General features: G+C 38.4%; 1 protein-coding gene across 1 annotated transcript; it reads right to left on the bottom strand.

The window, feature by feature from the left end:
- Positions 1–1902: 1902 nt before the first annotated feature.
- Positions 1903–26536, bottom strand: alg13 (ALG13 UDP-N-acetylglucosaminyltransferase subunit). Its single transcript, XM_088925797.1, has 24 exons — positions 26417–26536; positions 25970–26053; positions 24361–24411; positions 24215–24261; positions 23288–23360; positions 21022–21103; positions 18770–18950; positions 17296–17359; positions 16090–16198; positions 15401–15465; positions 14934–15034; positions 14628–14746; positions 13068–13302; positions 11424–11537; positions 10859–11015; positions 9499–9631; positions 8195–8230; positions 7181–7236; positions 6650–6754; positions 5736–5898; positions 4765–4896; positions 4386–4426; positions 2289–2466; positions 1903–2162 (listed from the first exon to the last, which is right to left on the bottom strand). The coding sequence occupies exons 1-24, from the start codon at positions 26534–26536 to the stop codon at positions 1903–1905; spliced, it is 2706 nt and encodes a 901-aa protein (XP_088781923.1).
- Between the last annotated feature and the right edge of the window lie 1235 nt (positions 26537–27771).

The raw sequence follows: 27771 nt of genomic DNA, 5'->3' as shown, positions 1-27771 counted from the left end.
GTTCCAATGTTCACTGCTCCATTTTCACAATAGTTTTAATAGGCCAGCTAACTTTACAAGCACCCTGGATATCACTGTCCTACACTGTCCAACTCCTATTTTAGACCTGGTATGGTGAGTAATTATGGTTCTAAAAGGCTAGCCATCTGGATATAATACTAGCCAATTCAACTAAAAGTCTCTGCCAAATTCAACAGCATTTTTAAGTGCTGAACCGTTGGAGATTTAAAGGAAACCTCCAAATCCTGCAGGAGGTCAGTCTTTAACAATTATGATCACCCTCCACCCATCTAAGATGCCAATGGAAAATGAGAAATGCCATTATTTGCTGCTTTTTAAGGAAAGATATCAGTCACCTTTCCCTGAAGAAGCTCATACATAAATGGAAATGGTCAGTATTGCAAGAACACTACAAGACATTTAGAACATGTTTCCAACACACCTAGTGGGCTGACTGAGGAACTGGCATTTGAAGCTGTTCTAGGGGCATCAGAAAATTGGCCTTACCAAAAAAATTAGATGGGGTTACCTTTAGTGGTAGAATGTCTAACAAACTATCAATTCAATTATGAGGGTTTTTAACATTTCTAATATAATGAACACATTAATTGCAAAACCCTTTCTATTAAATCCAACAGGTTGTATGGTTCTGAATGCAAATAATCATTCTTATATGCTGTTGCAAAGGGGAGGCTCTTCTGCAGTGTTCTGGATTGAGAAAGGACTATGAGCTAATAATTAATAGCTAGTTTACAATTAACATTGTCAATAGTATAGGGCAGAAATAAAAAGTCCTTTTATATAGGACTGTAAGAAACCAAGGGATTACATACTTTTAAAAATCTTAAAAAATACTTATTCCCCTGACACACAGGAAGATGTGATCCATGCCAGTTTACAGATTCTTCATAGAAAGAAGAAAGCTTACGTTTAATCCGTTTTACTTATCATGAAAACAGTTTAAATACTCTTAAAAGTTTTCATGGTGGTGTTTTGCCTTTGATTTCCCTACTTCCAAAACAAAATCAGCTTTAAAAGCAGCTAAACACTACGTACAACACTAACCCAAAAAAAGAGGTTTTGCATTTGACCAATGGAGGTATGCTACAATGAACACAGACTTCACCTAGATAAATACTGAGCTTGAACAGACAGAAGGCAAAATGTTTCGTGGTCTTGGTTTCATCAAGTCAATGTGAATTCAGTGCTTCAATACTGATGAATAATGTTCATGTGTTCATCATGGTTAAAAGCAAAACTTCAAAGTGAACATGTAAAATGGTGACAGTATTGAAAAGGTGATAGACATACTTCAAACATTTATAAGAAACATTATATACAATACTAAAGAGTAAAAGGATTCAAGTGCCATTTTGAAATTTAACAATTTTCCTACTTCTTTTAAAGCAACATTTAGCAATTGCCCAAACAGATCTCTTGTCCTAATACTCTTTGCTGTACAGTGGGATTTCAGGAAAATTATGGAATGGGGACTAACTGCTTTTTGGAAAATGCTGGTACTTTCTTCTCTCTCATTTTGCGAACATCTCTTTGGGGGATAAAGCTGAAAATGCAGTGGAGAAACAACAAGAGCTCGCACTGAGAATATCTAAAATGACACTTCTGGCTCTTTTAGAAGGAGTGTGCTCTGGGCTGCTGAAACAGGAACTTTATCATTTACTGTGCTAAACTCCAGTTCTAATGGCACAGAGTTCTCTTACTATGAAAGCACTTTCTGAAAATGTTCTTAAAACAAAAACTACAACCGACAGCAAACCCACTTTTCAAAAAGAGCAGCAAAACTCAAGTCATTGTAGGGAAGAGGTGGGGAAGGATAGAGTTTTTCGCTAGCACAAGGCACTGAAAATTGACAAGCCTGTCTCACATCCCCTGGGAAAATAGTCACATGCCTTGCGGGACAAAATGTGGAGGCAGAGCAGATGAAGCCATGTAACCGACTTGGTGAGTAGAGTTGGGGTATAGAGGACCAAGGACTCTGGGCTGGTTGAGGGGTGGCCAGGGCGTCACATAGCGATAAGCTGGCAGCACCGGGACATAAGGATCGTACATCGGGAGAGGCTGCTGGCTGCACTGATCAGGCATTATGGGATAATAGACAGCTCCTTGTGCAGACAGAGAGGGCTCCACATTTAATATGGCTCCTTAGGGGAGAGAAAAAAAATTAATAGGAATGAACTTTTGTGAAGTAACAGCTTGAAGCCAATCTCCTATCAGAGATCGTTCTGCTACAATCTGAACCATTTGACTAAAGGTAAGAAACATCTCACCACTGGTAGTGTCCCCTCGTTGGTCTGCTACTTGCACCCCCTCTCCATACGGCTGATGTGGCAGGTTCTGTTCTGCCCGGGGAGTCGATCCAGAGTAGGACTGGTACTGCTCAGCAACAGGCTGCTGGTATAGCTGCTGCATCTGGACTGTGGCATTCCAGCAGTTCTGGTGGTACCACTGACAGATGTCACAGACAGACTAACATCGGTATTGGGAAGCCCATGTTAAACATCCCTTATAAATGATACAGTAGCCCTGTTTCAGCGTGATGTGCAACAAAGCAAATTATACAGCTGCAATATAAACTGGTGGAAAAAAGAAACGCTACACCTCCTCCTCCACTCTCTGGCCCTCCCGTCTGCGTGGAACAGGCTGGAGAGAGACTCATCCATGAAGAGGACCTGATGCCACTGCTAACAAGTCCATCGAAGCCTCTGTCTGGCCCAAGCCAGTCAGGTGTGACGTCTAGAAGGTGTGACTAGAGGGCCTCTGACAGGTCGCCTTGCTCTAATGCCAGCAGCATGGAGCCTCACTGTACTGTCACTGATGCGGGAATTATGTCTGCTGGCAGTTTCAGCAGCAGTACAGGTGGCAGATCTGAAACGATCTCTCAGATGGACCAGTCTGATGTGTCGGTCGTGCTCTGGAGTGGTTGCTCGAGGACAAATGGATCTTGGACAGTCACGTGTCCTGCTGGTCTGTTGAAACCTTCTCTATAGTCAGGATACAGTGGAGTGACTTGCTCCATAGTGTCTGGTAATGCTGGCACATGCCATGCCTGCCTGCAGCATGCCAATGGCTCTCTCCCTTGCTTCTGGTGACATTCTAGGTATTATGGAAGGCACAGAAAACTGACTGAGTGTGGCCTTTTTTTTTTTTTTACAATGACCTAAGCTTCTAATTAAGGCCTTTTTAAAGGTGACCTGATCAGGCCTTGTTCCACCTGGACCTTGTTGGGTAAAAGTGCACCTAACAAGCTTTCGTGTGATTGGCAAGTTGCAATGGCTCACTGCACAAGCTGTATTGCTAGTCAGAGGGCTTAAAACAAATTGACAACTTTTTGTCAAAGTACATAAGCTATAACTATACTATTCTTATTCCAGAAAATGTCGTGTTTCTTTTTTCCATCAGTATAGTAGAAATTTCCACAAGGAAAAACACTAGACATTAGCATTTCTGACAAGCGCTGATGCCTTTTAGAAACAGGTTTATTCTATGCTGAAAGAAAAAAGAAGCAATATTTAGAACAGGGAGCCTGAAGAACAGAGTTCAGAACCTGAATCTCCTTTACCCGAAAAAGGATCCACATCCAAAACCTTGTTTCTTTCTTTTCAGTGTGGAATAAATCTTTACCTGTTCCTTTGCAGCCTACCTACTCGAACATGATTTGATTTCCTTATGTACATTATCATTTGCTGTCAGAAGGATGCAATTCAAGAATCATGAATCCTACGATATCAAACTAGAGCGACCCTAGCCCAAGATGCATACACTCAGTCCTCGAGATATGAACATCGTGTCCACACAAACAGCATATGAACCGGTTCCCAGAAGAATTATGATTTCACATGGTGGAGTGAACACACAGAACACATGAACAACAGAAGGAGGCACTCTCATTAGTATTGTGTGTGTGTGTGGGGGGGGGGTGTAGTGACTTACTCACTCCATGTGGCTTTGTTTTACATGAATTCTGACTTTTGCATTTTAATTATGAATATTCATAGCCCTAAAAATGAATAAGAAAAATGTTAAAAATGCAAACCTTAGAAATTAAATCTGAAACTCAACAGATGAGATGGAGAATGACTCGAGCTATGAATGGGGCTTTTATTATTAATACCAAGGCTACTGATGTTCATAAGTCGAGGATGGTTGAGTTCTGCCTTCTGGTACACTACCAACAGCTAACTGTACAGACTACACTGACCACATCCTGGATTTCCTATAAACTCTACTTCTTATTCCATTACTTCCTATACATGTTATACCATTTAAGTCAATATTTGCACTACATACTGTATTTACAGTTCAGGAAGTTTCTTAAATGAAGTAGCTACATCAATATATAATCAAGTCACTAGAATTCAACTTACCTGCACTCCTAGGTTGAAGTAATACTGGAGAACCTTGTAATCTAAACAAAGTATAAAATATTTAGTCAATAATTGTTTATTAAACATGAAAATTTCAAAATGGGTCATTTTCTTCCTTCATCTGTACAGTGAAGACAGGAATTACAAATAAAGCATTATAGATGTTGTGGTAACATGTTAATATGGAGATTTTATGAAAATAGTGAACTTAGGAGGTTAACCTATATTAATACATAATCATATTAACGAGTAATGCCTATAACTTCAATAGTACTATTTAATATATAAAGCATTTAGAAACTGCAACTTAAGTGCTACCACAGCTCTTTCAATACAGACTATCAAAAACGGTGCAGACATTAGCATGAAGCCATCTTGCCTCTGGGGAGGTCATTCCCATTAGGGTCGCAGGAATAAGGTGGAGGTGGGGGGGCGCTCACTGGCTCCCCGGCCTCGTTCACAAACACAAGGGCACTGGGAGGGTAGGGCAGCGAGAGGGCGGACAGCACAACTGCAGGAGAAAAAAGATGCTGGGCAATGAGGCCAGCATAGCTATACAGTATGCAACATCTGACTAGCAAGGTGCCAAACCTGCATCTTTCCTAACTGCACTGGGCTCAACCCTCTTGGGAATACCATATGAAAAAAAGCTTCAGTGTACAGCATTTCTGCTCTCTTTTATAATACCACCTCATAGGGACAATACACCTTACACTTTATATCTAAAAGGGTCCTATTCTATGTAAGATGTCCAAAAAATAAAAGAAAACAATGTACAGTACCCTTGCATGCAGTACTACAATGAACTGATAATTCTTGCAAGACTTATTGAATTGGGAGCAAATTCTAAGGAATTTACAGAGACCAGAGATTAGATTGTAAATGGGGATATTGAGTGTGGATTAAAAAATAAAGAAAGAAAGTTGCTGGATGGTTGCGTGTGGCCTGTAAGGTGATGCAATAACCATTTCTAACAACCAAACCATCAACCCAACTACAGGTTTATAAACTTTCAGAATTGAAGAAAATCTTTTACATTACAATCTGCATAGCTTGTTTACACAGTACGTAGACGTTTGACAGATGTGTCATTGTCCCTGTTTTATAGCTGACAATCAATGAAAACACAGATTCTCAATGTTAAAAAACCAAATGGTTTCAAATATTTGAAAAAAAATTACAATACCCAAGACAATATTTCAACAATTTCAAAGCAGACTTAAGTCATGAAACTAGAACTTATTTTGGTTTTATATCTGCTCTGTTTTCTACTTCTGCATCTGTGCACTGCAAGGCTATGCTGTAGAAAAGTTTTGGATAATGGATTTTTTTTTAGCTAGCTCTAAGTACCTGGTCTTCCCGCAGAGTGCTGGGGTACAACCATTGGTTGGATGACAGACTGGGAGGAAGGGGCAGAGGACACCGTGCTCTGTAAGCTCCCCGTGGAGTTGGTTGTGAAAACTGCAGGAGCAGGAGTGACTCCAGGAGAGATCACAGCAGAGCTCACAACCACCTGCAGGCAATAAGAGCAATGCGTCATATACCATGAGTTCCTACTAAAGAGGAGTCAAAACTGGGAGTGCTTAACCAGCCTCCGTCACATTGAGAAACGAAATGTAAACTGTTGAGGACCACAGCTGTATCAATGGTGCTAAAGTGGTCCAGTTTCCTAATAAAGAAGGGTCTCTAGACTTTCCATAGATTGAGGATTGGTCTTGCAGGTCTTTCTGATCAGATCCCATACATCACCCCCCTCCAAAACAAACTCAATTCTCCTCTGGAAATTTTCTTCACACAGACATGTTTCTATGACTGAAAACCATACTGTAGATGAACTATAAACAAATTAATGCAGCTGATGCTCCAAATAGCATCAACAAAGTCAAATGGGATTAGGGATTTATTCTCTATTAGAAAGGACAAGGCATGCTTTTTTGGGGGGGGGGCTGAGAGTGCTGGTCAGAAATCACTTAATTTAAGTACACTGCTTATATTCATCAGCTTGGTACAGTCGTACATTGTCAGTGCAGGAGAAGTCACAGTATTCCTGCTGGTTGCCAAAAGGCATAGTAAAAACACAAATATAATATTCACTCTCTGCCAATGAAGTCACATTTAGACTAAAAAGGAATGCAAACCCACAAGACAGTCCTCTGTGCTTCTTTTCCCAACACAAAAGACCAAAACTCTAAGAAAGAAATGTGACTATAGTGCTCATGTTTAAAGACAGCCACTGTTCTGTTATATAAGAGCAGAAGCAGTACCTGTGGAGAGTAAGTATAAGTTGCAACGCCCTCTGGTGGTGAACCTGCATGTGATCCTCCTTCTTGAAGGGACTGCAACAGGACACGTTCACCATTAAGGGCATCCTAGTGTGGCAAAACATTACGGGAAATGAAAACTCAAATTTGTAGTGTTGCCAAACAAGTGCCCATTACGGACTACTCAGATTAGCACCCTAAACGCATGGTGTTCAACAATTTAACCACATTGCTCTGGCTGAGGAGAAAAAAAGCTGCCGCACTGAGCACAGAGGCAAAAATATTCTTAGAAAAATGGTCACTAAACTTTTAGTTTAGCAGAAACCATTCAAAAACCCAACTATAATTTTAGAAATCTTGATGTTTACTTAAATTGGATAAAACTTATTTAGGAAACTATGTAAAGCAATTTTGATGGTTTGGCAAATACAATAGTGCAGGACTAATGGTACAGAATATACTGTATAGATCTCAGTGTTTATGGCTTTTAAGTTCCAAGAGCATTTTACAATGTGAATTAGTTGCAGAACTTACTAAGTTATTGGTGGAATCTGCAGCTGCATACACTGAAGGACTCTGGTATCCAGGTTCTAAATGAGAAAGGGTTTAAAGAGCTTGCATGTCTGATTTATTAATTTAGCAAATTTCAGTTGCATTCTAGGCAATCCGATAAATACTCTTTATTAAGGAAGAGGCACTCCAGGGAGAGAGAGTGAAAATGTGTGGGACATTTAAATTTGAAGAGTTAAAACTTTTGAGAGAACAGAGAAAAGAGCAGCACCATCCCTCTTTACTAAAAAGCATCAGGTCCTCTCAGCATAAATCCAAGAGGCCAGAAGTGCTTGCCACTCAAATCCCAAATGTAAAACACAGCATGAGCAGTTTGGGGGCTTGTTGATATAACTCAAAGGCTACTACTTGAACCCACACTTTTCTTCTGGACACTTGGCAAGGTTTCTTGTATTCATATTTTCTTAAAACTTGTACAATGTATCTGTACACAACGTCAACTTATACATCACAAAAACATTGAAATGGTCAACTCAAGAACATGCCAAGATAGAGTAACCATTTATGAAGCAAAGTTCCACATTTTTAAAAAAAGATTCCATGATATACAGTATGGGACTGTAAAGCTGTCCAAATTCTCTAAATTTTACTCAACTGCACTGTCACAGTACCAATGTTTTTAGACACATGCTTCACAAGTATTCAAGTTACATTCACTAATAAATGGCTTCTGCAAGCATATAGTGTCATAGGAAATGGGTGTCATTATGAAGGCAGCTTTAAAGTGACCACAATGTTAGCATTCTATTTTAAATCATCAGCACTGGTTTGGAAAGGATCCCTCTGAGAAGGGACAAAGGATTTGATATGAAAAAACTGCTGAGGATCAGAATGAATTTGAGGATCAGAAAGGCAATTAAGGACAAAGAAATACTATATCAAGACATATAGAACAGCGTTGAGGCTAGAGTGCAATATCAACACCCCATGTTTTCTACAAGAGCTGTATAGCAGATAAGGTGGGTACAGCATACTGACCTGGGGCAGCATAAATGTAATCCTCTGCATATTCACCTGAGAAGACAAGAATGATCTTCACAGGGGAGGCAAATACAGCACTGGACAGTTCCATACAAAGCAAAAACAGACTGTTTCGTGTGCTTTGTGTGAAAATATAATTTTGAATCTTAGGGAGAAAACCAAAAAGTATCAATGTGCAAGTTCACATTTAGCACTAACAAAAACACACAGCAGACATAGGGTTCAACACCACCTCCATCATATCTACATGTGAGGAAAGGACTCTTTTTCAGAGCTACTGTATAAAGCTATGTTTTATAACAAAGTTGTAATTTTTTTTTCCTTTCTGGTTTATAAATATTTAATTAGTGGAATTCAGAATACAATATTGACGTAAAACTCACAGCAGAACAAACTTTAAGAACTGAAGCTTTTCCTTGTTACAAATGTATACCTAGGGTCTGCTCAGTTAAAATGCACTTTGGAGACTACGATGACATAAGACGGAAATTTAGGGTTAAGTAATCTTCCCCTAACACTCCTGAAGTTGACAAAATAGAACAGCTCACAACGGTAAAAAAAGTTAATGGTCAAAAGCAGAAAACCTTCAAGTAATCAACGTCTGCATTAACTAGATAACTTTGCTACAAAAAAAGCCTGTAACTAATCAAATATATTTTACAATATTATATTTATATGTATATTTTACAACTTAAGCCATTAATTGGAGGAATTGGTAGGAAAAAGTTCAAGGGTGTAACAATTGTGAAAAGCATAAATTAACTATTTCAAATGAGGATTTTCATCACCAGATAAGAGAAATATTGCTGATCTAGAGACCATACAAAAGGAGAGCCTCACAACTCAGATTATAATTTTTTTAAATGGAAAAGAGTCTTATACTAAACTAGACTCAGGTATTCAAATGTTTTAAAAAGGATTGATCCAAAAATCAGCAAACAATGTGAATATCCAAACAAGTGGAAATTAAGTTGGATGGTTTTTGAAGCAAAAATAATTCCTTATACAGATGATTCTAGAAATACACAACTAGCTCCCTGAATGCACAGTCGACACATGAATGACTTAAATAGCTGGATGGAATTTCTGGACTATTAAGCTACTTGCAGCCAAGAAATAAAGAGGATTAAATTACTCTCCTTTATAATCTTATGTTCTTGTAAAAAGCAAAAACAGAAAATGGCATACATGTCTTTGTAGTTACACTAGATTTGTGCATAATGTGTTTTACTTTAACCAATGGTATCATCAGCCTATATACTGTAAGCAGCACTGGGCACATCCTATAAATCTGTGCTTACCACTGTTGCTCTGTTCATCCACATCTTCCTCAGATGAAGTCACAGCCTGTTTCCCTGATGGAACAGGACTCGTGCCCCGCTGTAGCCAAAAAGCTGCAGAAGCTGAAACCACAGGACCAGCAACAGCCTGTCCCTGAAAAACAAAAAACAAAGGCTTACCTTGAAATAGAATCTAAAAAGCCCATCAATTTTCTAAAGCCAAAAGGTATAGGAATTTAGATAAATGCCTGCTTTTTAAACCTGTATTTTATTAGTTTAACATACAGAAATCTGTTCAACTTTGTGCCAGAAATAAAGAACCTTTATCAATATAAGGTTTTGTGATGCCTGGAAACATTAGTTTGAATGAACGCAAAGTCTGCTACTTAACATTCTTTTCCAGTTTGACAAGGAAGTATAATGCTAGGGAGAAAGGAGGAAAAAAAGAACATGAAATTCAAGAAAAACTCAATAGTTTTGGATACCAAAAATAATCCACATCTCCCAACCTCTTTCAAACCTCATTCTGTAGTCTCAACTGTTTAGTGTTTCCCCATCTCAAATGTCTGCAACCATTGCAATCCAGTTTTCTTCGGTTGTCGGATCTCTTTGGAACCATTATAGGCTCTTACAGGGCTTCATCACGTCACAATTTACACAAAATTGCACTCTCGCTTAATTTTAAGTTTGTAAAATTATTCTATACCCTCAATGAATTTGTTTTGTTACTGAGATTTAGTAACAAGCCTGAGAAATTGAGACTGCAGTTCCCCTTTAAGAAACTATAAAGATATAAATTTGTACTCCCTTATATTCATATTCGACATGTCCAATCTTTGTCAAAACCAATAACATCTTTGTGAAACAATACAGTTAACAAATCATAGGGCTAATACAGCATGTTAAATTAATATTTTTGCAACTCTGGGTCCACAAGAGATTGTGAAATTATTCACTAACATACAGAAGCTTTTACTATGGACTGCTATAATTTGACCTTGGCAATTGTTGCCATATGCATAAACAAGGCATTTACACTGAACACTACAACTTGCCTCCTAATTAATCTCCCAGGGACTACTGGATTTCATTACAAACTTTTCTAACAGGAGAAAGTGGTTATTTACAGTAGTTTGTTTACAGAGCTATACAATGGCTGAAAAATTCTAGTCTCCGCTGTAAAACAAGACTGCATCTTAATCTCTAGTTACTGGATCTGTATTCTGCATGTTCTATAAATATGAAGACAACAGGAGCTACAGTACATAAAACTGCATTGATGTACTGTAACATACACAGCAAGACCACGACTGACTCCAGGGAGCACTGTACGGAGCTTGACAGTGTGCTCTGTAGAACAGATATTAACTCTGGGACTTACCGGCAGCGGTGGGAAGGCCGCCTCATCGCCCTCTTCTATCTCGTAGAACGCAACCTGGCCTTCCATTCCCTGAGTCTCCTCCCCATTCTCCGGCACAAAGTTGAACTGGCATTCCTTATTAACGCAGTGCACCTGCTGTCGCCCTCTGCTACAGGACCTCAAACACAAAACAATCCACTCTTTTTAGAAGCCGAGTGCTTCATGTGGCATTGGGCCTGCTGTGCGATGAAGAGGATGAGATGAAACCCAGGTAACCCCATCAGTTTAACCTGACTTCTTTGGGAAGTAAATTCCCCAGCCACTTGAATGGGGAATTTACTTTAAAGAAATGGTTCCAAGCCTACCAGGTGGAAGGCGGGGCAAGAGGAGTTGTGTAATAAAGGAAATTAAATCAAGATGTCAGCTTGTACAGTACAGCAATAGGTAGAGACCCGTGTCCCTGGGACACTGTTTCAGATGTTGTGGTTCAAACCATTGATTGCTCAAAATGTACATTTTAAATTTGAAGGGTGGACAAGATATGCTCTGAAGTTCTCTTTAGTTTTTTTTGTACATTGACAATTACCGTGATCTGTAGGAGTAACTGTCAAAGCTCTGATAACACCTCTTGCCTGGGTTGGAGCAGTATGGTATCTCAGGCCCGGCCAACTGGTGTCTATTTATGAAGCGGGCTGAATTTCTGTTTAAAACAAAGAAATGGTATAAAAAGAGGGCGGAGAGATTCTTCTACACAAGCCAAATATCTTTAGTATTACACACAAAATTTAAAGTATTTTTTACTTACTCCAAGTACCTGACTACAAATAAAACCGTAAAACTACAATGGTTTCTCATCACTCAATAGTTACAGTATAATTAGGTGGAGGCTTCTGGGAGGGGGGAGCACAGTGACTCAGGTTTTTCCACAATTCAAACAGAATAAGGACCAGTAGTAGCACCGGGTGAGCCCTGTAATGCAGACTGAGTTTGATCTTGTTATTTAGTGGCTGGGACTTGAGTTTCTCAAGCACCAAGGGTGTGTGTTCAGAGTCAGGCAGGCTATTTTTATTCAGTCCTGTTAGGTTGTCAATGGGAGCTGCTGCATTCCTGTATGTTTTTTGGGAATTTTTCCAAAAGAAAGGCTCTGCAGTACTCCCTAACACATTGGCATGATAGAGAAGAGCCTTGCACATCTACAGATTCCACATTTGGGAGTATTAAGTTTATTAGTGGCACAACTTTCTTGAACAGTAGCCAAGACTTCAGAATAATTAAAATGACAATCACAAGAAATAGAAAAAAAATAATCACCCAGCAACAAAGAACAAAACTGGTTGAATGATGCAATTGCAGGCTTAATTTGGTTGGTTCCAGTCAACCAAAACATTAATTAAAATTGTATTACCACTCGATTAAAATTATAGGGAACTAAGCACGCACAAAAAAAAATCAATCCACTAAAGCCTGTCGACATAAATCAAGCCTCTAGTTCAAGCAGCTCTGTAAATTATACCCTCCATCAGGCATTCAGAGTGCAGAAACTATCACATAGATGATGCTTCAAGAACACCAGTTCCCTTTGGCTTACATAACTTTGAGAAACGGTCCGACTGCAAGATGGATGTTCTTGCCAACATGCACTAATTGTAAAACAAAATGGACACCTTGCCCTGCCAACGAATAAGGTACACGTCCTAGTAACCTGTAGCGCCCAATTTTAAGCATGTGACAAACTTGAATTATACAGATGGAAGCCCCAGATTATAAAGTATTGCAGTTAAGTCTAGACACTCAGTAGGCATGAACAGCTCTCACTTTCAGTCATCACTGCCATTGCAAGCCACTTGCAGAAACTGATTCAGAGAGAGGTAGGTCCAGATGATGGAATGTTTGAAGGTTTTAGGGCATTTATTTTATACAGTTGGGTACTATACTGTAACACCTTTGGTGAAATACCCATTTTATCTGATCCCACAACCTTAACCACTTTAGAGCAGTGGTTCTGGATTCATAACTAGATCATGTAAAAGACCTCATTAAGACAGTGTCCAAATCTATCCTGGGACCAATTTGAATCGTGTACCAGAAAACAAGGTGCAAAAAAGTCTAAGCTTAAGTTATCTGATATAGAAACACCAGACAGACGGTAACGCTCAGAGTGTAGATTGGGGAAGCTTATGCAATATTGTCACTTTTACACAGGAAACATTGTCCAAGAGCGCAGGCTCACCTGGGAGGTCCGTAGCCTCTTCCGGGCCTCTGGTTCGAGGGATGGAGGCGACACTGCTCGTATGGTGCCAGGCCAGTATTGCCAGCAGGGTGGATGGCAGGTGACCTGCCAGAGGGGAGGCCGTGTTGGAGACGAGGGGGCAGGCCAGGCTGCCCCCTGCTGTAGGCCATGGCCAAGTACATCTCCTTCCCACGGGGTTTCTTATAGAAGCGTCTCCGGCCTCGCATCTCCTGATCTGTATCACAAGAAAGCGGCGTCCCATTGAGAATAAGAATCAATAAATGTTTGCGTACATTTTCTTGGTCATGCAAAACTGTTATGATATGGTTGATGTTATAAAAAATGTTTCAGCATTTTCTAGTTAGACAATTAATAACTCCAGCCACATGTTCACATAACTTTCCAGTAATACTTTTAATGCATGTTGACCACCCAAAACACTGTCCAATAAACAAACATGGTTATACTCAAGCTCCTCTTCTTCACAGACCAGAATGTGCAGGCGTTGATTTTTTCATTTTTGCCACCATACTATGAAACAAGTTCACAACTAATTCTATCCAATCAGAACATTCTGAATGAAACTATAACTGCTTCTGCATTTTATCAGATGTTTTGGGTGACAAACTTTATGATTAGTCACCATGTTAAATTTTGACTACATATTAAATCATTAACAGCCTCTGAAAATACTTGAAATTTTGTAAATTAGTTACAATAGCCCAAGGGGTATTGTGGCAATATTTATGTACATTCGTAATTATTCCTTCTGATCCTTTAGCTTTATAAAGTGTGCGCAGAAGTTTAGTCTTGAGTGCCGTGAAAAGAAATGAAAGTCAAAAAGCAAATAAAAGCAAGACACCATAAAGTGTTCATTTAACTGTGCACGATAAAAGTGAAATTGTGGCTTGATTTAAAACACTTTCTGAAGTTATACCTCTTTCCTCAAAACTTAAAATAATTTTACCAATTTAGAGATTAAGATTTAATGAGGGCCTGAGAACACACAAAGAGGAAGAATCAGTGAAACTCAAGACTTAAGTTACTGTACAATAAATGAATTTATCTAGACAACTGTAGCTTCAGCAGTTTAGGACTTTGAAAACTAAACATGGTAAGAAGGTAAATTAGTGCTTCTAGCACAGTATTTAGAAACGATATACTCGTTACCAAGTAGCACAAAAAATGTGACCCTACAACACAGTTGCATGGGGTACTGCTTAATTAAAAAGCAGACAATCTTGCTCGATACTAATCACAGGGTGAATATTTTGGATAAGTCAGGAGTTCCTAATCCTGGTCCTGAAGACAAAATTCGGCTAGTTTTCGTTCTGAGTATTCAGTATTCTGAAATACAGAGCTCAGGTATAACTAAACCCTGCAGGAGCCTCTGTTCCCAAGACCAAGACTGGGAATCTCTGGGGTAAGTCATTTAGAACAACAGTACTTGACTTCTAGGCTGCCGCCAAAGATACTGGTTTTGCTAATGTACTGTTGCAGATTTAGAAAGTGTCCAACATCAGCTCTGTCTCCATCTGAAGCCGAGATGAGAAAACACACCTAGCTCAGGTGGATACACGTCTGAGATCCGGCTGTATGTTCCTCCTTTTCTGTTGGGTGTGATGTTCCAGGCTGGCACCAAGTTCACAGGCCTCAGATTTGTTAGAGATACCAGGTGTCTGCAAAACATTTCACATGGGTCACCTGCCAGCAGTCTTTAAAGCACAACAACTAGGATTTTTGATTCAATTCAAAAATTGCAAGGAAATGGGAGTTAAAAAGACAATGCGCCCAAATGGAAAAACAGGCTATGATACACAAACATTATCTTTTTAGAAGGCTCTGAACGCAAGCAAAGGACCTCACTTTTCTCCAAGTTCCTCTATAAACACTGTCACCGCATTGGTGTTACGGCCCACTTCCTGGATAAAAGCATTGTAGTACTTCCCACCAGGCTCCAGACGAACCTGGAAACAGAAGAAAAGGTTTCAGCATCATACAACATTAATATGAAAAAAGAGAAAATCCTGAGAAGCCCAAAGGTAGCATCTAAGTCAAATTATAAACAACTACAAAGCCAGCTCTCACATAGTGGGGTAAATTCATTTTACTAAGGTATCATTTTAACCCAAGTCAACCTGAACTCAATGTGCTCTGAATCCTTCACTGTGTTCAATGGTGTCTCAAGAAATGTAAACACTCATTATTTTCACAAATACAGCCATGAGAGAGAGATTTCAGGTATTACAAGGTGCTGAAGCAAAAAAAAAATTCAACTTTGAAGATTTTTTCCAGATTCTGTAGCTGTGGTTGTGCTGAAATCAGCTCTATACCTGGCACTTGTCACCCAAGAAGTACTGTCTCCCAGCAAATACCATGTAGTCTGTTTTTTGAAACTCTGCATCAAAAACAAAGGAAGAAAAAGTAAGTGAACATGGAATGATGGGAAGCAAACACCATTACCAGCATACTTGTCTCAACGAGGTACAGAACACTGTGCTGAAGTGAGCTTAGCATCTAGCACTCACATTATTCCGATCACTATAGGAAGAACTTTGGACTGAAGGGGCACAATTGTTGCCCCTTTTAAAACTGCCCACCTTGAAAACTCAAACTCTGTTTTAAAAAATTGGGATCCTTAAAACCAAAGCCAGATTTAACAGTTATACAGCTTTGTAAAAACCTACAATATCTTCTTTGTGTTTGTCAGGATGTCAGCCTCAGCTAAGTCTGTTGCGGAATGACATACATCAACTAAGATCAGGTATTACAAACAAAAGAATTAATACTCGGCCAAGTTACAGTTTCTCTCTCTAAAGCTGATATTTTGTGTTAATTACCTGTATTGTTTCACATTATCTCTTATTTTCTCAATTTAAACTGAAATTCCAATTATGAGTAGTAATATGGCTAAGTAAATACCTAGCAGCAATGAATGGATATACAGTAAGATTTAAAATTCTTTGGTTACAAATGCTCCATCTTCCTTTCTCACAACATGAAACCATAACTGCTAAAATACCTTTTCTGCTGTCATGCCAGACATCAAACTCCACATTGCGGTAAATCTCAGAGTCCAGAGCTTTTAGCACTTTGTACGGAAATGACACCTTTGGCAGTCCATCTGACATCTAGGACATAAAGGGCAGCTGTAAAAAGAGCTTTCACACAAGCTTAACAGCTGATGGAAGGAGTAATAGACTCACCAAGTGGACAAAAAAAACCTCCAGCATTAGTCATCCAAAAACAGCCATGCACCTGGAGAGCTACTAAGTCCCATACTGTAGATCACCCTTTCTACAGAAACCTCAAAGGCTGAAGAATACACAGACCAATGTGGCTTTTAAATCAAAATGTGATTTTAGATATTTAGGAACAAGTAAATTCATCTGGAGTTGGGATGCTGCTCTGTAAGAAAGGATATGAGACCAGCAAAGATGCAACACGAAGAGAAGCAAGTATTTGAAAGATAAGTAGATAGGTATTCAGTCTAGTGAGGAGCAGAAGAAACAGAATTTAGTCAGACCTCTGAACCAAATCACATTAAACACCAGCTACAAATAAACCGTTTCCCAAAAGAGTTCAAATCAAAATAACTCAATTTAGATTGAATACTTAACAGAAAAAAACCAGTGGATTTCATTCCTTTCAGTATGCAGATACTGAATACCTTTTGAACCTCCAGAAAATTTGCAGACTAAGCCTCATTTCCATAGTGACAAACTAACCTTCGGTCCTCAGTCTCTCTCAAGTAGCCTTTCACCATTCAAATCAACTAGCTCCTTTTTTAAATCACTTTTCTTTCCAAAAATTTCTTTCCACTACCTACAGTATGCTTCCGTCTAGCAAGGCAAACCACCTGGGGTCGCTACTCATGCCATGTTACAAGTTGCATGATTTATCAGACTGAAGAGCTGTGTCACAGTCTTCTGTGGCAGGAGTTCCCTCCAACAGTTACAAAAGCAGATTACAGTGCCACTGGCTACACAAATCAGCTAAAAGTACTGTAATTAAGACTGTGGAGTATAACACAGAAGTGGCTCAATACAAATTTGTTTTTATCAATTCAGGGACTTGCCAGATGAGGGCAAAAATGTTTGTTCCACAGACAACACTGACAACTGTCTAAATCATTATTCACATTATATGTAGTTTAACATGATCAACATTGAGATCAGTTCAGCAGTGGGCCATAGTCCACCCCCTCAGGTTTGAAAACAATTCTCACCTTTGAATCATCCGTCCCAAGTTTTCCTTCACAGCGGCTCTGCCCACTTGTCTCCCACTCCTCCCTAAGGCAGATTTACAATCGATTATGAAATCCTTCTTAAAAAAAAACTCAAAAAGTATTGTTAAAAGTCAGTTCTTTAATTATAGATGGAAATAACTAGCCAATAAAACAAGATTGTCCTTAGTGAAATAGTCTCCAATGGCAGTTTATAAAAGGTCCAAGTTAATTCTCAACGTCTCTAGCAGGACTGCATTCAAAATAATAGTTCAGATGTTTCTGGTACAGGGAACAGGCACATTGAACACGCAATAACAGCTACAGTTTGCTCCTTTCAGTATTATTTTTGACCAATTAAGAGTACACAACGTCTTATGGATTCACACAGCTTATCCACATGAAATAAAGTCTAATAAACTGTAGCAGAAATCTATAATTTAGCCCTTGGGGTGAACAAAAAAAGCACTTTCGTCAAGCACGAAATACACATGTACAGATCTAGTCAAGTCTTTAATGCAACTGTATTTGACATGGGCTTTTCACATCTGTGCCTTGGCTATACAAAAGTGCAGTAATACTTTGATATCAAATTTGGTGCACTTTTAAAGATTACTACTAACATACTAAATAAATCAGCATATCCAAGGTTTTGTATCCTTTTTCAAAAATACACGTGAAAAATGCATTGATGAGAAAACTGAAAAACCGCTTTAGGTATGACCCAGACCACATCACCACTGAGAACTGACTTCAACTCCTGCTCCACTCTCAAAATTCTCAGATCCTCTTTCAGTTGCCTGCAGGCAACCATAAACTATAATCACCACTACTGAGCTTAAGAATTTGCAAAAGGATGCAAGAATTATTCTTAAAAGTTTAAACCCAGAGTGAAGAATTGTGGCTGACCTTTAGAAATGATGTATAACACTCGTATGCTCCAAATGAATTGCATAATGACACAATAGGAATGTCACAATGAGTCCTAACTGCATAACTTAATAAGGAATCATGCCTTCTATATGTAATAAGAGGAGGCAAGGTCAGATTAGAGAAAGTGTACAACATAAGATGGGAGCTCAGAAATGCATCAAAACATGAATCATGTCAGGTAAGTAATCTCTGCCCTTTAAAATTTTCCAATTTATGCATTAAAAAGACAATACTTTCACAGAAATAAGCCTCGTCATCCTTATTATGGTAAAGGAGATGTGCATCAATGCGCAAAGCACCATCTTGTAAAACTACAGAAACATTGCTTGAATTGAGATGGGAAAAGTCATTTCCTGAGTTTATAGCGTGTTAGAACAGTCTCTTATGGTTAAGCCTCCTCCCGGTGTATACATTTTCCAAATTACTACAGTATTACAAAACAGAACCATTGTTCTGAAGCAGACTCCAAAATAACTAATAATAATAAGGAAGGGGGGTTGGGGTTCTCTATATTCTGGAATGTGCGCATCATGGAAGGCCTTACTTGTTTTCTGAAGAGCTCCTCTGGGTCTTGTCATCAGGGGTGTCAAAGCTGGCATCCTCACTCCCCACAGAGGTGCTGTTGTGGTATCTGTGCCCGCCACTGTGGAAGGCCTCCAGTGCCCCCTGGATCTCTACCTCTTCAATGCTGAACACTCTGCTGTAAAGCAGCTCATACACAATACCTTGGAAAGAGAACAGCAAAATCAGAAAGCATCTCCGTTTAGCACCCTACAGACATGAAAAGTTATACATCCTGTAATTGGCCCTGGTATGAGTGTGTGCCGGCCTGTAACTATGCCCTGCGATGGAATGGTATCCCAGTCAAGGTATATCCTGCCTTGTTTCCCGGGACAAGCTCCAGGCCACATCCTGAATTGGATAAGTGGTTATTGAAAGTGAGTCAGCCCAACTTTAAAAGAAAAAAAATTGTGGAACATTCATCAGTATTAAACCAAAACTTGAACAGATTACACTGAATTTTTCACATTTCTAGTTGTACATATGGTTATATTTTTAGCAAAAAGCAAAATTTTCAAAGCATTTGTAATATCACATCTGCCACAAGATCCAGAACATAAAAGGAATTGAGTACTTAGTGACAGATTACAGGTGTAAATGCTATTAGAGCTCCATTTCCATTCCAGCTAAGTTTATAGGTTACAATAATGATGCAGCAATGCTTTGTGCAATTTCCACATATTTAGTCTAATTAGTGAACCTTTTCAGGCAATAAAATATTCTAAAGGTACCTCAACTTGATCAAACTGTATCATTTAAATAACTGTAAACAACTGAAAATATCAATTGAGAAGAAAACACTTGAACTTAAATACTTAACATTTAAACACAAGGTGAACCAGACTTAACATAATATCTAAGATAATAATATCTGATCCTAACATAATATATTGGGATATTCACATTTCCTTCTCAGCTTACAGAACTTCCATCAAGACTTTCCCCATCATCCATCCATTTTCTAACCCCTTTGTCCACTTCCACTTCATGGGGAAGCTTGAGCCTTATGCTGGCAAGCAACAGGCACAAGGCAGGGTACAACCTGCATGTGAAACCAGTTCATTGCAGGGCAAAACACAGACCCATACACACTCACACCATGCCCCGTTTTCCCTGAAGCTAATTAACCAACTAGCATGTCACTGAACTGTGGGAGGAAACTGGAACAGCTGGAGGAAACCCACGCAACCACAGGGAAAACATACAAGCTCCCTGCCAATAGCACCCCTGGGCCCAGTGCTGCAAGGCAGCAATGTGAACATGCCACTACTTCCCATCATTTTTTTTCCCCCCAGAAATGAACCTGGTGGATTGAAGATAGGCCCGCCCCAAATATCCTGTTTGTCATTCCCTCACCAATCGCATTGAGTAAAATGCACTTGTGAGTTTTCTCTTTGCGCATTCGTGATCACTGAGAGAGATTAGCTGGAAAATACTGCTTCAGTATAGCTGAAAAGCTCTGTAAACTATTTACAAATCACAAGAATATAATTACAATTTTAATGACTAAAAGTATCCCATTCTAATCATTACAATTGTGTCAGAGAGTCACCTTCCCTTTCAAATCTAGTCTTAAAACCTTAACCTAACTTCTTTAGAACTTAACTGGTTCTGTTACAGTATATACCACTTTGCTCTTTCTGTATTTAGTACCCCCATCTACTGTCTCCTCTCATTATGCGTTTTCATTGTGTATTTCTTCCATTTGTTGTCATTCTGTAGAATGCTTTAAGAAGCCACCTTTAAAGGTGCTATATAAAATGAAGTTCATTATTATCATTTCAGAAGATGATGAATATTGCTTCTTTAGGACACAGTGGGTCACTTAGAACGTATTCTAGCATAAAGGATTTTTATAAAAGTTTATATTTATAATAGTCTTATTTCAAGCGCCTCAAAGTATATTAGACAAAATCTGGAGTAGAAATGCGAGATTTAAAAATGTTGTATAAAAAAAATCCAAAACACACGAGAGTAATTACAAAAAATACCACAACCATTTCAGCAACTAGGAAACTAAGCCTCTAGAGACTTAACAGCTGACCTTCCAAAAACTACATAATGTGTATATCAAAGGAGCTATCCTTGACAAAGATTCAAATTTTTTTTTTAAATCAAACTTAATATCTTAAGCAGTTAAAGAACCAAAAGTTGCTTGAGTCAATCAAGAGCTTATTCAAATAACTCAGCTGACACTGGAATTGGAGAGAGCACCTCTTGAATTGAAGTACTCACCTTGGCACAAGGCAGCATCAGTTGGGTAGTGCTTTGGATAAACTATATCATAGTGGCCATTATTGGAACAGCACAGTAAAATCTGAAACCAAGGGAGGGACAATTCAATGCACATGCTGTCTCTTGACTGAATGGAAGGTCTTCTCTAGGCAGTATTTTACCACTCATTCAATGATACACAGAAGGCCAACAGGAATGCTTCACCTTTTTGAATATTTGCAATGCAATCTAATAAAAGATTTTACATAATATCAAAAGCCTTCACAAACGTTAATAATCCATGGTAAAAACTTGAAGGTGTTGAAATTGAGTTTCAGGTTCAATTACAATTTAATAAGAAAGATTGTGCTCTCCGTATAAAATTTAATACTGTATATCTGAGCAACACAAAAGCTGTTATACAATGCACATTTTAGAAGAAAATTAAAACCCCCAATCATGAATTTTTAATACAAATGTCTAGATCGATAAACTCAGCTAGAAATTCACAGTTGCTTTACATTAGCTGATTTAGTCATATGATAGGTAAAATATTTAAATTCTGCTGCCTTTGGCGCATAGAAATGGCTCCATCTGCTGTTTAATAGCTGTCTCATCTAATTGTTAAAAGTACTACACAGCATTATGTTAGCACTTGTAGTCTTATTCCTTATAAATCCCAAAATATCAACACAAAGTCAGAAGGGGGGGGGGGGGGGGAGGTTAGGTGAAAAAATATTCAAATCTTAGATTAAACCTCTTTATGTTGTAGCATTCACAACCTCTGGTCCTTATGGCTCCAGTGTATTATCCTTTTTCCATTTCTAAGAGTAGCAACTGGGACAGTGCCAGCCACAAACCGCTAGACACCCACCCAAAGCACAAGGTTTACAAAAGTAACAATGTTTTCATTCCAGCAGAGCTCTCAATTACCATAAGCCTCAAAAACTAATTTTGCCAATATCAGCACCAACTTTTACACAGTTCATTTTTACTTTAAATCTCACCAGAACACTTACTGTAAGTATTAGCTTAGGGTTAAACAATGGCGGATATCACATTAGTGCCGCCTTCAAAGCAAGACAGTCTCCGGTGATTTTTTATTCAAAGACTGCCCAGAGAGCAAGCTGTTTCCATAGATTACAAACCTGCCTTTTCTGTCTAGCAATTTCTTTTTTATTCCAGATCTAGGTGAGGCTTTTTCAAATACAGCACTGTAGTTTGGTTATTTCCTAAAATGTTGCCATCCTCCACCCTCCAAAGAATTTCGTACCACCTCTGCTAAAGGTTTGTTTTGTACTATTTAGATATTTTTGTAATATTTCAGCCTACTATGCAAATTACAGGAATAACTAATCGGTAAAAGTTTTCCTTTTTCCATCACACCAATACACTGTAAATACAGCACTGTTAAATATTTTCCTGGAATATGGTCAGTTTCTTGCATGCTTATTCAATTCTTAAACTGCAAGTGCTCAGCAAGCCTAGGACTGTTTATGGTGTGCTGCTGAAATACATTATTATTTTGACTTCCAGAATCAATGGTGTTCACAGGCACACTAACATTTGTCACCAAGTATTTTGTTTTTTCACATTTAGTGCCTTAAACCTCACAGCACTGCTCTTCAAGTCAAAAAAGTTACTTCGGAGTAAATCAGGGAAACCTGATAATTGGCATTATGCATTTAAGGAAAGGACATGAACTGTTGCCCATAAAAGGGGTGAAGTAAAAAAATATATCAGGCCTTTACCAGGGTTCGCTTAAAGACTACACATGAAATCCTAATCTATATTTTGGCTTGCTGGTTTTTTTGTCTGTACAAAACACTGTGAAAAATAACCATTTGAAGTCAGGCGACGTAAACAAACGCAAATATTTTCCTTAATCTGATCTGGGACATTCCACCATCTAAAGTGATGGCAGTCAAATAATAAGCTGTACGTCAGCTGTAAACAAAACATTCGCACCCCTCTTAACCTTCAAATAACAGGGAGATGGTTACTGAATGCCTGCAATTTTTTTTCAGAGCCCTAAGCACCTCTCCAGAATCACAACCTACAGGAAAATCTTCAAAAATCCTGTACATCAGACCTCCTAACCATAGCATAAGGACAAAATTACCCTGGTTGCAACCATGCAGGTTAATGATAGGTGTTTCAACCCAAGGTTTGCCTCAGTCAAATGGCTCATTATTTAAACAATTGCAAAAAATACAGAACTATGCCAGGTTTCAGGATAACGGGTGGTTTAAGAAGAGTGACAATTCTTTTTTACAAAGCTCATTACCTTTTCTGGGCACTCATTCTCAGCAATTTCAGTAGGCGATTTTCCAGGGGACTTATAAATGATAAACTGGCGCCTACAATCAAATATAAAAACCAGAATATGGTTCAAAATAAATAAGAGGTCAAATTAAAAGATTTTGAAAAGCTGTCCAGTGAGCAATTCATAATGCAAACAGAACAGCATGAACCATGCATATTAAAACACTTACAACAGTAGCAATTCTGGGCTCCAGCTCAAACAGTTCGTAATTGAAAAACTATTCATCTCCAATTAGAACTACAGCACTAACACCATATGCGAGCAGGCTTCTTCACAAGCTCCTGTCAGATTACCTTAACGCTGACTAATCAACCCACTTGGGGAAAACATGCATGAAGAGCTTTCTGAATGGGAAGGCTTAATGGAATGTGAACGTTCTGTTGCCCTGGGCTCGGTTCAAACTGAACTTGCTTTCAGTTCTAGAAAAAGGTGTTCTTCAGGATCATAAACTAGTTAGGTAGCTATGATCACTGATCAACCCCTCAGTTACCTGTTCAAACAGCTCCCCGTTACAGACGTGTTAAATATTCAGAACTGATGTAAACGTCTTTCATAGCGGTGAAATCAAAACAAATCTTGAATCAATATTCTTTGAAGACACTTACCCAATTGCATTAATGAAGGTGTCATGTATTTAACCTTGGCATTAATTTATATAATCCGTATCTAGCGATTACTCTTCCCCAGCATACTGCCAGTCCTTGCAGTTATGCAATGTTAGTGCTGTACTTCTTTTTAAAGTATTTAAGAAACCTCTATTAAGAGCTTCATATCAGAACACTGTGATCATATTAAAACAACTACAGCTTAGAGGGCAGTATATACAGAAGGTGCCACAGAACCCAATTATCGTTGCACACTGTACCCCCACGGTAGAGAATAACTTACTTAAATAGCAGAGAAAGAGCTTTAATCTCCACTTGGCCAGCCGTTTCCTACAATGAAAAGCATTAAAACAAGGAGTGACACCGTTACAAAACCACTTAAAGCTTCACATCAAGAGGAGTTTCAGGATAAATCACAGAGAGGTGTACCTTTGGATCTTCCAGACGCTGCAAGTACTTCTCAAAAGATCCTTCCACAAACTAGAAAGAAAGAAAACAGAAAAGGTATTCCATGATTAAAAATCCCAATTTAAGGGATTTTTAGAACATTTAAAACAGGATTTTGTATTTTTTATTTCTTCTATAACAATACAGGACCTCAAGGGACAACTAAGAACATAATGGTTACAAATGAGAGGAGGCCATTTAGCCTATTTGCCAGTTAGTAGTTAATTCATCCACATATCTCAACCAGCAGTGAAAGGAAGCCACAATATCTGCCTCAACTATACGGCTCAGCTGCTTGTTTCATACTTCCGCCACCCTTTGTGTAAAGAAGTCTCCTATTCCTGCTTTCAAATGCGCATCCACTCAGTTTCCACTTATGTCCTTTGGATCCCGTTTACAGTTCATTCTAAAAAAAACTCTACTGTAAATGCCAATGATGATTTTGAATACTTGTATCGGGTTTCCTCATCATATGAATTTTTTAAATCCTAAAAATTTATTTTTCAGGCTGTCAGCATAGGACTTCCAGGTTTTACCAGTCTTGCTGGTCTTTGATGGACTGGTTCCTGAGGACCTTTTTTTTTAAACAGTGGCATGTAAGTTTGCTTAAAATATCTTCTAATGCATTTAACTTAGAGCTATCACCTGACGCACAGCAGGAGTGTGAAATTGGCCTGAAACTCAATTAGTGCGAATGGGGTACATAACCTTAATTAAACTGACACTATTGTTTAATTACCATGCATGGCCCGACTACACTTGTTTTATTTTAATGTAGCCATTATTTGAAGCCACCCATTTAAAACATGCCGTTTACTTTACCTTCATGCTAATTTGCGTATCTTTCTGATTAACCGCTTAATCCGTTGTGTTGAGCTCTTTTCACCTCTAAACACGACAGAGTGGGCAACGCAAATACGGATTATATTATAATCACGAAATTTGCATCTTTAAAAAATAACTGCAAATAATCGAGTAAAATACAAAATTACATCACATTATTTTTCACACTTTTAGAGTCGATTGTATTAGCAGGTCTCATGCTGTAATCCATTTCATTTAGTAAAGGTTTGAAGCTCAGTTTGAGCATTCCTTCCACTTCAAAACCTCAACCTTCAAAGCCGAAAAGAAACTAAAATATTCAACTGCCTCAGACGTTTCTAAATTTACCTCAATAAACACCCAAGAAGTTTCAGTTACTCGTCCGAGGCACGTGGACGTCCCTACGTATATCTATTAAAATGCTAGGAAAGCGTTTCTACTGCAGACGGAGTTAATTTCAAGTTATTTTAAATACTAATCTTTGAAGTGTATTTGTACACTTTGTATTGTATTCAGGGTTCGATGAATTTGTCATTCTATAACCACTATTTCTGCAGCGTCAACTTCAGAATGATAAACCCCAAACCTTATAACATTTCACGTATTATCACGTCTTATTACACTATTTTATCACGTTCAAAATAAAGGCACGATGGTGTTTGTCGACGTTTTAATTTAAATTAAATAGCATAAAAGCGTTTATTTTACATTTCACGTTGTTTTAAATGGAAATGAATGAGTCTTAATAATGTAATGCAAGACAACTTACAGGTTCAAAGTTGCACCTGTTGGCTCTCATGAAATCAACACAGGCTTTCCTGACGTCCTGATGGTAATTTTGCGAGCAATAAAGCTAGAGAGAAAGATAATGTAAATAAATTGACACTGAATAATTAACCTTGAATAACACAAACATAAGCTTTACACGAAATTATGCGTTTGTAAGTGTTAAGTCTCTGAAAATGGGAGACCCAAGACCTTAACATTTCACACGATTACACATCTAATTACAATACTTCATCATGTTCAAATAATGTGAGAAAATCTTGCAATTTGTTTGCCTTGTTTTTACACTTAACCAACAACGCGATAAACAATTGGGTATTAAGGTTTATAAAACAAAGATTACGACATTCCCAAACACCGAAATGTGGGGAATTCGAAAATGTTGTGAAAGGTGCAACATCTTTATACCAAAATATTTGTACTGACTTACCTGCTCAGAAACCGCTCGGAAAAGACAGGACGCGTCCCTTGCTACCATTTTTCTGTAAAGGCCAATGCTTGCAAGATAATCATCCATGTTCATAAAATATTTCTTTAAGCCTTTTTGCATTTTAAACGCGGTACATTATGTCTCACCGTGTAGAGACGAAAGAAAGCGATGCCTGAAAGATTCCTTTGAGAGAGAGACGTTCGAAACGGCCCGGTACAAAAGTGCTCTAATTAGCAAAGCAATTTCAGGTGGCTAAAACGGTTTACGTAAATTAGAAATTGAGCCTTCTTGGCCATTTGTGCTTAAAAGCAAATAATAGTTTGTCCGAGACCTTTTAAGTTATTTTTGGGAGTTGGTAACACTTGTATAAATTGCATTTGGTCGATGTTTTTAGCTCAATGTTCGATATCGATTTTTTTGGAACTTCAAATGCGTCCTAAAGAAATGACTTAGATAAATCAAACTACTTTTTGTCAAGCGTGATTAAGTGTGTTTTCACAACTTTGTAATTTAAATGCCTATTTTTTCTGACACCCGGCGTTTCAGGTGTACAGAAGCGCATTGCTGCCATCAGGGAAAACATCGTTTATGCGTTATCTCGTAATTACGAGAAAATAAATCATGCACATTTTCTTTGAATAAACCGCAGTGGAAAGTCAGTCCGTGCACACGCTGCAATGTTTGACATTGTCGCGAGCACTAACCCTAAAGGTGTAGCTCGGATTTCATACACTCAAATAATCATTCATTTTTTTTCCCTTGATAGTGGCAATGCGCGTCCGTACAGATACACGTCACTTTGCAAGGAAAACGCACAAACCACTTGTCATTTTTAAAATCAAAATCACGAGTTTGAGAACTTTTTTTACAACATTAAAACAAAATGGTGTTAACACAGTGTGATGTACACATACCACCAGCCCCACATATGGCCCCGCCCAACAGCTAATTGCATTTTTAGAAACCGAACCTTTTTGTGTATGCGTAATTACGCATAGGTGGAACCGCGGTGTATCGCGTGCACTAGATTTCCAGAATTGCTATTCTGCAGGTAATTATGCGAAATTAATACTCGCACAGAACCATATGAAGAAAAATACACCTCACTCAAAATAGGTTACAATTAAGCATCTGGGTTCAACGTTTCTTTGATTTCTGAAACTCTATTATCTGTCTTCTGTTTTAAGGCTTAGCTAAGAATGCAATATTTTTGACGGGAGGAAAGATGTTCTGTACGCAATATCTTTTTAACCAGAAGATCCATGCTGTTCAAGCCCGTTGTTTTGAGAGTACACAGTACCCAGTAACCTTCACAAACTTTATTTGATTCCTTCCCTTTATTGAAACTTTGAAAC

This window comes from Atractosteus spatula, chromosome 9 (assembly GCF_055471065.1).
Source record: "Atractosteus spatula isolate fAtrSpa1 chromosome 9, fAtrSpa1.hap1, whole genome shotgun sequence".
NCBI lineage: Eukaryota > Metazoa > Chordata > Actinopteri > Semionotiformes > Lepisosteidae > Atractosteus > Atractosteus spatula.
This window is presented reverse-complemented; position numbering and strand designations above follow the sequence as displayed.